Source organism: Dama dama, chromosome 5 (genome assembly GCF_033118175.1).
Source record: "Dama dama isolate Ldn47 chromosome 5, ASM3311817v1, whole genome shotgun sequence".
NCBI lineage: Eukaryota > Metazoa > Chordata > Mammalia > Artiodactyla > Cervidae > Dama > Dama dama.
Genome location: NC_083685.1, coordinates 80,749,757 through 80,761,760, shown reverse-complemented (window position 1 = coordinate 80,761,760; position 12,004 = coordinate 80,749,757). Strand labels below are relative to the sequence as shown.

At 48.2% G+C, this 12,004-nt stretch overlaps 1 protein-coding gene across 4 annotated transcripts in view; it reads right to left on the bottom strand.

Moving 5' to 3' along the window:
* Positions 1-12,004, bottom strand: part of YPEL2 (yippee like 2) — a 64,592-nt gene that overhangs the window by 36,109 nt on the left and 16,479 nt on the right. For 3 of the 4 annotated variants that reach the window (XR_009692919.1, XM_061142657.1, XM_061142659.1), the window contains exon 2: positions 5,838-6,151. Coding sequence is in view for 3 of the 4 variants with exons in the window: in XM_061142657.1 (XP_060998640.1) it covers positions 5,838-5,954 (117 nt within the window). In the remaining variant the exon portion in view is untranslated. Of the gene's footprint in view, positions 1-5,837; positions 6,152-6,701; positions 6,877-12,004 lie in introns of those variants that run through there. The other variant, XM_061142658.1, reaches the window with a different exon arrangement.

Genomic DNA, 12,004 nt, shown 5'->3' with positions numbered 1-12,004 from the left:
GACTTTTTGGGAGCCACTGGTGTAGAACACTGTGTTGAGAAGTGGCGATGGGCAAGTGGGCCTCTCAGCTGCCACCAGGTCAATACAAGACTTCAGAGCACCTTCCTCCCTGCCACTTTTCTCACAGTGATGCTGCATTTAGTGTCTAGGCAGGAAGGAAAAACCCAAAGGCCACCACTATGAGCCCAAAGGAACCCCAGAGGGAACAAAAAGAACCTGCCTCCTAATGAGGCTGCAGCCTCACAAGGAGGCCCAGCTGCTCCCACGCTGAGCAGTGCAAGGGGGTGAGGTGGAGACCGGGCTGGGTAACCTCAGCTGGTCACGGAGGCACCAGCCTCCGACACCTTCCCTCTAAGGACCCAGGGTGCTTAGAGCAACCTGTGTCCCGGAATGAAGCCAACGTGCCCAAGTGGGTTCACGGTAGATTAGTCCAATTCACCTTTCTTAAGTGGCCTCCTTGCCAGCCTATCCAAGGGCTAGCAGGAAGGTGAGGGAAGGACGAAAGAGTTTTTCAGGAAAGGCTTTGTGAAGATCCAGGTTGCCGTGATAGATAGCATCCACTGAAGTGAGCATTAGATTGTTTTCACTGGGGGGGGGGGGGCAACTGCTCTGATGTAAACTATTATTATTTTATAACCAAAGTGTATTTTTATACTGTGACTTGCACCATTAAGTGAGAAACAACAGCGTGAGCAATTCCTCGTGCCAACTCAAAATACCTACGAGTGCAAACACTTCAGCATTTAGACCACAACACCCCCTAAGAAAGCAATTGTAGGAGGCCTCAGCACATTCCCTAGATAGCTCTGTCATCGATTCAAAAAGCAGCATCCCCTCCCAGCACCCCCCCATCCCCAGCATCCTACAGAGCAAATGCTGTTACCTTTCTGCCAACACACACAGCTTTGCTGTCCTCTTCTTAGCCTTGCAAATCCAACTCCTGGTGCTCCACGTTCTAAAGCAAAACTATCCTGGTATAAAGTCAATTTGCTTAGTGTCAGGCAGTAACAATCCTGTCCACCCATCTCCTTGACTTTTTTTTTTTTTTTTGGGACAGCAAGACCAAGACAAGCAAAGGGACAACTTTATATTTGCATAGAGCTTTGTGATTTGCAAACCACCCACACATCCATGATCTCATCCAGTCTCATAACAACCCAGTGAGGTAAACCTGCTCCCCCGACACTCAAACAAGGTAGGGCTACCTCCTAGGGCTGTTAGGGCCATGGCACGTAGTAAGCACACAACAAGTGCTAACTGCTAGCCATCGACACAGCAAATATTACTCATTTTATTGGTGAGAAAGTGAGACTCAGAGGTTGGACAGCTGATTCCAGGCAACGAGGCCTCTAGGAATCTAGAGAGAGCTGGGAAGACAGAAAGCCCAGTGCAGGAGTCTTTCTACCACCGTATCAAAACGGACCCTAATTGTTCAAGACCTGACAACTACACATTTCCATGGAGGCTTAGCTACGTTGATAAGAAGGAAGCCTGAAGTCCCGATTCTGTTCCCAGCTCTCTGCTGGCCCCGGAGCTTTAGTTCTCTGCACCTTTGTGTCGCCTTCTCCATAGTGAAGGCAGACTCACTTAAAACAAAACAAAAACCCAAACAATGGAATGTCAAGCTTCCAGATGAAAGGCTCTATTACAAGGACAAAGTATCATTTAATTACACTGCTGCTCCAGTTAGTTGCTTCCCAGCTCCTAACTCCCACTGGGTGGATTCTGAAACCGCATAGGAGATTATGTCAAGAGGGGAGAACAGGAGAAACATTCTCTCCCTGAACTTTCTTAAATGGAAGAGAGAAACAAAATGAAAAGAAAGGCCTGTTTTCCAGGGAGGGGGCTGGGGCAACGATCTTTCCGTTAAGCGGACTTGCATAAGAAATCTATAGATTATTTAACGCCGGGGGTGGCTGTGGAATGAAATAAAGGAATCTTTGTGCGATGCCAGCCACAGTTCCCTCGCTCTCCCCGCAGTCAGGAATTTAACCCAGCTCTTTAAATCATCAAGCCCCAATGCGCCCCATCTGTGCACCGATTGTAGCCAATGAAACTAAAGCCTGTGCTGACTTTGGCCTGGACTTGTGAAGGAGGCTTTCTGCCCCAAAAGGTGTAGGAAGGAGGACATCAAGTCTTTTTTTGCTCATCACTTGTCTTCTCCCCAGGCCCAAAAAGAGCCATCCATCTGTTTATTTGATCATTTATTGAGCTCTTGACGTGAGCCAGGTTCTGACCCAAAGATACAAAGCTCATAGGATATGGCCCCAGGAGGAAAAGGATGTGTAGGAGCCCCTCGGAGAGAGGAAGGAGGTAAAGAAAAATGACAGCCCAGTGATTAAAACTCTATGCTTCAGAAATGCAGGGGTTATGGGTTCGATTCCTGGTCGGGGAACTAAGATCGCATAACAGTGTGCAGCATGGCCAAAAAAAGAAAAATGGATGCTCCTGGCTGAGGCACAGAGGCCTGAGATACCCCTATCTGCAAGTTCAGGGAAACGCTGCTGGATATGCCAAGAGGTTAGAACATTAAGCAATGAACCCTAACTCTAAAGCTAGGCTCTGCCAGATCATCTAAGGCCATGAAAAAAGTTAGTGAGACTGCAGATACATCAGCGAGTAAGGCTTTGAAGGTTGAATTTTATTCTAACTTCAGGATTTTAAGCAGAGGACCTGCAACATCTTTACACTTTGAAAAGATCCTTGTGGCTCTTCTCAGAAATGTGCTGTAAGATGCATGAGTGAAAGTAAGGAGGCCAGTTAAAAAGAGCTCATTGCTGGAGTCCAGACAAGGGAAGATGGCGAAAACTAGCCAGATTTGAAATATCTTTTTTGAGGGCAGAGCTAACAGGACTTACCTGTGGATTGGATATGGGGACTGGGTGCAGGGGGAGGGGGAAAGGGGGCAGCAGTAAGAAAGGAATCAACAATGACCCTTTGGCTTAAAACTGAGCATTCAGAAAACTAAGATCATGGCATCTGGTCCCATCACTTCATGGCAAATGGATGGGGAAACAATGGAAGCTGACAGGCTATTTTTGGGGGCTCCAAAATCACTGCAGATGGTGACTGCAGCCATGAAATTAAAAAGACACTTGTTTCTTGGAAGAAAAGCTATGACCAACCTAGACAGCATATTAAAAAGCAGAGACATTACTTTGCCAACAAAGGTCCATCTAGTCAAAGCTATGGTTTTTCCAGTAGTCATGTATGGATGTGAGAGTTGGACCATAAAGAAAGCTGACAGCTGAAGAATTGATGCTTTTGAATGGTGTTGGAGAAGACTCTTGAGAGTCCCTTGGACTGCAAGGAGATCCAACCAGTCCATCCTAAAGGAAATCAGTCCTGAATATTCATTGGAAGGACTGATGCTGAAGCTGAAACTCCAATACTTTGACCACCTGATGCGAAGAACTGACCCCTTGGAAAAGACCCTGATGCTGGGAAAGATTGAAGGCGGGAGAAGGGGATGACAGAGGATGAGATGGTTGGATGGCATCACCGACTCTATGGACATGAGTTTGAGTAAACTCTGGGAATTGGTGATGGACAGGGAGGCCTGGCGTGCTGCAGTCCATGGGGTTGCAGAGTCGGACATGACTAAGCAACTGAATTGAACTAGAACATTAAGCAAGGTACCCTAACTCTAAAGCTAGGCTCTGCCAGATCATCTAAGGCCATGTGCACCAGGTCACAGAGGTAGGACATCACTCTGATGGCCAATGCCACCCCCACATACTTCCTTCTGCTCACCTTACAAGGCCCAGCTCAAATTTCTTCCAGAAATTCTTCCCGAACACTCTCAAAGTCATTGCCCTCTCTTCTTTGAGAACTCAAGACTTGAGTTCTTGGACAACTTGTATGCGTCTCAACTTCTCCCTCCATGTAATATATGACTAGCATCACCTACCTCAAAGGCATCTTAGGAGGGAATGAGTGAGGTACTATTTATACAGTGTTAGGCAGCAGTCCTCTGTACTCGGAAGGTACCTACACACAGTTTACGGTTACCTCCATTTCTTAGGACACACAGCACCTCTCCCTCAAGTTAAAAAGACATCTTGGCTTCTGCTTTCTCTGGAGACTTCCAGGAACAGGACAACTCACATGTTTTTTCCCCTCCAAGCTTGCAGGCCCCCTTCCAAAGCAAAAAGGACTGACCACCTCTCTCCTCTCACTGATACAGCCTCCCCACATCCAAACCTCCAGACTCAGGGGGTTCCCAAAAGATCCAAGAGCAATCTGAGACAAGATGAGTCTGGCTGACAGGGGAGGAAGCTATAGGCTGGCCGGAACATGAACGGCGCCGAGGAGAGTGAGCAGCAGAGACCTAGAGAAGGGCCGGTCGGGGTTCCAGGTCTGGGGTGATCCCAGAGCCTGGGAGGGGCCTAGGAGGAGCCGACCCAGCCGCAGCCCTGCCTCGTGGGTCGCGGCCACCAGACGAGGCTGTTGGCGCGGCTCCCCCGCTTCCTGTCAGCCCGGCCAGCTGGACGGCACTCTCTGTGACGGCCGGCCCTTCCTCCCTCTGGCGGCGGCTCACCGAGCCAGAGGCGGGGAGCGGGCGCCATCTTTTCTAGCACCTCTTGTAAACAGATCAAGAACACTGGGTTGTTTTTTTTTTTAACTTAGTCTGAGTTAGCATAAAAGTTTCTTTTCTTTCTTTTTTTTTTTCACTTTAACGATATGAAGTCTACATTCTTCAAGTGTGAAAGTGAAAGTGTTCATTGCTCAGTCGTGTCCGACTCTCTGCGACTATAGCCCGCCAGGCTCCTCCGTCCATGGAATTCTTCAGGCAAGAGTTCTGGGGTGGGTAGCCATTCCCAAATAATGCTTTTTTTTTTTTTTTTTAATTAGAAGATAACTACTTTACAAAATTGTCATGATTTTTGCCACACATCAACATGCACGAGCATCAGGGACAGGTATGTCCCCTCCCCCCTCCCTGCGCACCCCACCCTTCGAGGTTGCCACAGAGCACTGGCTCCGGGGTCCTTCGGAGCCAGCTCCCACGGGTCACCTATAAAGGCACAAGTCCCCCCTGAGCTCTTCTTCCTTTTCATGCAGCCTAGCAAAGCTGTTTCTCCTCCCTTGGGAACTCAGAGCCAGAAGGAAGGGAGCAGCCCTGAGAACGCTGCTTGCAGGAGCCGGGCTCTGGACTCCCACTGGGGCACTCAGTGTTTGTTATGAATAATAATCCCTCACCCCAGCTTTAGGGAGCAGTTGCCAAGGCTCCTCAGGGAAAACAGGGTTCCCGTCTTTCTTCTGATTGTGATCAAATGTCATGCCATGTTACCTCACGTAGAAGCCCTGAAGGGACCCACAAGCCAGTGGGTCAGCTTTCACCAAGCCACTTGTGACTCACCCAAAGGTCACCCACTTTAGTAACTAAACCATCTGGTAACCGTCCCCGGGAGCTTAAAAAGCAATATTCCCTCTCATTTCGGCCATTAACTGCTCTACCTTTCTCTCTCCTACCTACCACCTTTCTCAGAAGTCCTTTCCAGGCGGGCAGCCCCCACGTTGAGTTCATCTGCCAACCCAGGCCAGGCCAGCTGGCTGCAAGGCTCCAATCACTCCTTGGCCCCTCTCCCCACAACCTGGGGATGTCAACAGGGATGACACCCACTTTCCAAAATTACAGATTAAACTAGTACTGTATCCCCCCCAACTCCAAGTTCTTTCTTAGTTTTGAGTGAGACAGCCATGCAGATCCGCCCTCCCTGGACAGAAGGAGGAATACAAACGTCCCGGGCCCTTTGGGAGAGCTTGTCCATGTCTGCAAACCCAGAAGCGCCCTCCCCCGAGGTCGGCAAGGAGGGCCTGCAGCGAACATGTACCTTGGAAATAAGTTCATCGTGATTGGCCAAGTGGGCTCTGCAGTGAATGCAGCTGTAGGTCCGGTGGCAAGAAGGCAGATAAGCCTGGAAAGTCTTGGATCTGGTCATCTTCACCATTGGCGCTGCTGAGCGGGGGGTGAACTCTGGGGTGGCCCACGAGGCACTCCCACAGGACGGGTCGCACGGGAAACACCGAAAGACGCAGGTAAAGGCCGTGGTTTGGCGGGGGGTGGGTGTGCGGCAGGCTCCACACACTGGTGATGTCTTCAGAGGAAGGACCCTCAAGCAGAGGTCTCGGGCTGGTTCTCAGCAGCCTGCAGGGCCAAGATAAGCGAATATCATTAGCTAGATGGAGCTGGGCTTCCTGTAAAGCCAGCAGAGTCCAACTGCCACCCGAGAGAGGGCAGCATTTACAGCACAAAAAGATCCCCCTTCTGCGTTCCTGCGCTGTGCCAAGATGCCCAACGAGTAAGAAAGAAACCAGTGGAGATCCCACGGTTGCTGCAGTTCTAGAGCTGGAGATTCAGAGCCGACTGGGGGCTCTCAGGAGTTATTCTACCAACGTCCAGCAAACTGGCAGGATCACCACTCCTGGGAAGTTTCCTAGACGTGGTGGTTGTTTAGCCACTAAGTTGCGTCTGACTCTTTTGCAACTCCATGGACTGTAGCCCACCGGGATCCTCTGTCCATGGAATTTCCCAGGCAAGAACACTGGAGTGGGTTGTCATTTCCTTTCTCCAGGGGATCTTCCCGACTCAGGGATCAAACTTACATTTCCTGCATTGCAGGCAAATTTTTTGCTGCTGAGCTACGAGGGAAACTCACAGCTACAGAAAAGGCCAGGCTTAAAGATATGCCACTTACAGCACAGGGAGAGGACCCTTGGGGGTCCCATTCTCCTGATCCAGCCAAGATGAATGACTTTCCTACAGTCAACAATTCACAGATAGATGTGTATTCATCTCCAAATGCCAGGAGTCCTCCAGCAGTTGAGGTTACCACCATCTGAAGAGGCAACAAACCCCATGGTCCCTTGTGCATATAAACAAAACACAGGATAACAAAGGATCAAGTTCCCAACCAAGAGGATCCCTCATGGCCAGGCAGTCCTTTTGAGAAATGATTCTCTTTGTAATACCTTGTCCAGAAGGAGATGCTCAGCGCATTTGTTTTTAAGCAAGTAAAATGAAGGCAACTAATGGCAGAATCAGACTCCTGCATCTCAAATTCACAATAACAGTGAGTCTGACCAGAATTTCTCTTCAACACTCAAACTTTCCATTACTCACCCTACAGTACCAAGTATTTCTCCTACCACAGCCTCAGCTTTGTGATTCCCATGGAGAATAAGGACACGGAGGGGTGGCTCCCAGGTTATGTCCAGTTAAAGGTCTGAGGGCAAAACCCCAAGGGCTGAAACCCATTCTGCTTCTCTGCGGCTCACACACCTAAGGCTTCTGAATCTACCTATTCCCTGGGCTTCACTCTTCACTAACGGGGGTGGTGTTCCCACTTGCCTACCTCCCAGGAGAGCCAGAGTGCTAATTAACGCCTGCGTCATGCTTTGAAGATAAAATTATTTAGAGAGACGGGGGATGAAGACAAACAAAATCAGATCTTCCTTGCCGCATTATGCTTGGGATCCATCTGGATGTTCGGACAAAGCCCGCCAATCACAGTCTTTTCCCTCTAGACCTCCACTGGAACCAAATCTTCAGCACGAAAGCCGCCCTCCTCCCTGGCATCCTTCCCACTGCTGCGCCACTGAAGGCCACTGTGCCCCTGGGGCACTCTATAGCTTCCTGAGTGGCTAACACCCCTGGCCGGCATTAGGCTCAAGGACAGCAGTGGTCATCATCTTTCACCCCGCATGTCCCTTGAGAGCTGAGCCAAGGAAGCGCCACATCCAGAGTGACCAACTGGTCACCTGAAATGTCCAACTGCTATAGGGCTTCAGACCTAGAGGGGCCCAGGCACAGTGTCTTGGCTGCTAGATTCTCTACCGCTAATTTTAAAGAGGAGAAATCGGGGACCTCCCTGGCGGGCCAGTGGCTGAGACTTCACGCTCCCAATGCAGGGCGCCTGGGTTCAATCCCTGGTCAGGGAACTAGATCCTACATGCCACAACTAAAAAGAACCCATGTGCTAAGACCCGGCACAGCCAAATACATTTAAAAAAAAAAAAAGAGTAATCAGATTAAACTGAGCATCATAGAAATACTTGAAGAATATGGGAAGGGTTAAGAGGGGCTTCCCAGGTGGCGTCAGTGGTAAAAAAAAAAAAAAAAAGAAAGAAAACCTGCCTGTCAACATAGGAGATGTAAGAGATGAAGGTTCGATTCCAGCATCAGGAAGATCCCCTGGAGGAGGGCCCAGCAACCCACTCCAGTATTCTTGCCTGGAGAACCCCATGGACCGAGGAGCCTGGCGGGCTATAGTCCATGGGGTCGCAAAGAGTCAGACACGACTGAAGCGACTCAGCACACGTGCAGGGATGGGGGTCAGAATTCACCTGCTCAGCTTTGCCTCAGCGTGAGGCCTGGCCATAGCAGGAGATAGGAGACACAACAGGAGACAACACGACCCCTTGGATCAGAGCCCCCGCATCTCACCCTAAGCTTACTCTGCAAACGCTAAGGTGAGTGGTCCAAACCAAAGCCCACGGTAGACCAAGGCTGTTGGGTATTGAAGTGTTGCAGGTGGCAGAAAGAGCCAAGGACCCTGCTTGGGGTTTCCTGAAAGATCCTAGAACTCTGCAATACTTCTGTGCTATTCTCAGGAATGGCAGCATTTCCAGGAAAGGAAGTGGTGAAAGGTCAGGGGGCAGGAACAGGAAAGACAGGGCAGGGGAAGTGGGTGGGAGGCTTGCCCCAGACCAGGCTCTCCTGAAGGCCAGGGCCCCCGCTGCCTGGAGGAGAGCAGGAGGAGCACTGCTTCTGGCCTGTCCGCCTTTTATCCAAACTTGCGGGAAGGCGAGGAAACAGTGAGTCCTGGCTGCCAGTCTGGGTTTACAGAGCAGCCCCAGAGTCTGTTTTCTTACACACGCAGACGGCTGCTAAATTATGCATTTCCCCAGAGTAGAATTATTTCTTTTTTCACTTCTCTTCTGTAGGAAAGCCCCCAAAAAAGTTCACAGGCAGGGATTTCTGCTCAGCTTCAAATGTGAATCTCAAAACTTACACAAACCTTTGGAGAAATCGGCATTCATAATCTGCATTAAACATGCATGTGTCACACACGAGCACATTCATCCAGCTCAGAACTTAAGAAGAGAAAAATGGACCATGCAAGCAACATCGCAGGCTGCCTGGTGCTAGAAAAGCCCAGAACAGCCTTGGACTTTGCTCTACTTTGCTCTCCTTGCAAAGTCTCCACTCATTCCTAGGAATTGACAGGAACCCACAAAAGGGGACTCCTTCCCCAAGACAGAAAGAAAGAAAAAGTGGCTTGCTGAAATATGAATCTTGTTCAACTGCTGTGGGGCAGACGAGAAGGAATAAGAGGGGGAAAGTGGAAAGCAAGGTGAAAGAGGATCAAGAGAGGGGTCCTTGAGCCTGAGAAGAAAGAATGGGCTGAGTCAGAGAAAAAGTGAAGAGCTGGAGACAGAAAACTAATCACCAATTACTGTCTCCTCCCCTCTTAAGGTCAAATATTAAAAGCTGCTTCTTTAAAAAGCAGTCAGTTTTTAAAAAGGAAGTAAAAAGAAGTCAGTTGTTAGGAAGGAAGATGAAATAGCTTTGTTTTTGTTTTTCTAAGGAAGAAGTTAAGGCTACAGGCTGCAGAACTCACCGCATTTTAATCTCTGGACTCCGGTACCTGCTAATGGGGCCACAGGCTCCATGGGGCTTCCTGAGTCCACCTTGCTGAACACATTGTGGAGTTTAAATTGATTTCCAACAATAATCAAATGAGCTCGATATTTAAAAGCCTCAGGGCACGTGTACAAATTAAACACCATTTTAAGCGAAATAATAATCCATCACAGTGGAAATTAAAGGGAGATTTGCTACCACCTCCAGCTGGCCCCTGCTGGTTGGCGTGGAAAGAAAAGATGTGAACTATTATGATTAAAAACAAAGACCTCAGATATGCCACACTGAGAGCCAAACTCACAGGGAGCACACAGCGAACCTAGACATCCCACCTCATGGACTGGGCTTTTCCACCAGAAGCCACAACTGCCCAGGTGGAACTCAAAACAGAACCTTCTGCGTGTCCCTAGGATGGAGGGCAGGGAGGTACCGAGCCCTCAGATAAGTCATGAAGGCACTGGATAAGTGACAGCGAGCAAAGCTGCATCGCATCTCACAGAGCCCCAGAAACGGGGAGGGCGCAACTCGCCGATGGAAGTGACCACCCCCCCGCCCCAGCCACAGGCCAGGACCACCCCGAGGTGTGCCTCCATGCTGTTGTGGGGTGTTGTTCTGGTGGAGGGCGGGCAAAGACTGCCTGGAAAAGAAGTGGGCTCTGGAGTCAGAAACCGGTGGTAGGGGACTGCCCTGGTGGTCCAGTGGTTAAGACTCCACGCTTCCAATGAAGTGGGTGTGGGTTCAATCCCTGGTCAGGGAACTAAGATCCCACGGGCTGGCCAAAAAAAAAAAAAAAAAATTTAATAAAATAAAAATAAAATCATGAAAATGATAAACTAAAAAGAGAGACTGGTTCTGCTCCACTGTAGCTGAGTGACTTTGGCAAGTTATTCAACTCCTCTTACCCCCCGCTCCCCCAATTCTAATAAAACCGACATACTCAGGGTGAGGAGAATCAAATGAGAGGATATAAGTACACGCACAGTACTGGCACACAAAACACCAAAATTGTAGCAACTGCTATTTTTAGTGGTCGATGAATTTAAAAAAGATGCTGCTGCTTCAAAAAAAAAAAAAAGAAGAAAAAGGAAAAGGAGGCCAGAGAGTTCAGAGACAGACATGGTTTTCCTGCTGCTTCATTAGGATTGTCTAGCTTGTTTTCAAGCAAGGTAGATGGTACCTTTGCGATCACTGGGATGACATTTCTCTAAACCTAGAATTCTCCTCTCAAGGTGGTGAGTGCACTGGAGGATCTGCAGCAATGTTCCTTCCCCTAAGGGGTCACTTCCCTCATGGCCATGCTCGCAAAGGGCCTAAAGCACTGCCAGGAACACAGCATCTCTGATGCACACAGCCCTAGCAGGGCTGAGTCTCCTTCCCCCTTAAGCCCACCTTCTGCATTCAGCCAGTGTCATGTATTTAAAAAGCATGTATGTATTTAATCTCATCACTCTCATGTCCTTCAGAAAGACAACATGAGGCAGTGGGTGAACAGATGGATTCTGGATATTTAACTGAAAAAAAAAAAAAACCCAAAACATTTAATTCAAAAAGATCTACATACCCCTATGTCCACTGCAACACCCTTTACAATAGCCAAGATATTGAAGCAACATGTGTTCACTGATGGATGAATAAAGATGTGGTATATATATATTTATTCATATACACACACAATGGAATATTACTCAGTCATAGAAATGAATGAAATCTTGCCATTTGCAGCTACATGGTTGCATGTGGAGGGTACTGTGCAAGGTAACATAAGTCAGACAGAGAAAAACAAATACCATATGATTTTACTTATATATCTAAAAACAAATCAAATGAACCAACATAACAAAACAGAAACAGAGTCACAGATACAGAGAACAAACTGGTGGCTGCCAGAGAGGAGAGGTGTGGGGGGACAAATAAGACAGGTGAGATACAAACTTCCAGCGATAAATGAGTCATGAGGATGAAATGTACACACAGGGAATTCAGTCAACAATACGGTAATAACTTTGTATGGTGACAGGTCTTACTGTGGTCGTCATTTCATAATGTATAAAAATATTGAATCATCATGTTGTACACCTGAAATTAATATATTGTGCAGTATGTAATTAATTACAACAATATTTTTAAAAAGGGTTTCTGGAAACAGACTCCGAGGATTTCAAACCTCAGTTCAATAACTTATTAGCTGTGTGACCTGGAACAACTTAACTCTCTGGACCTTGCTCTCATCATCAAAATCTAGGAACACTGATAATGACCTCATAAGGCTCTTGTGAGAATTAACTAAGCTAAAACCTATAAAGTACTTACATAGGCACCTGGCATATAGTAAAAAAGGAAAGAAAGCAAGTGAAG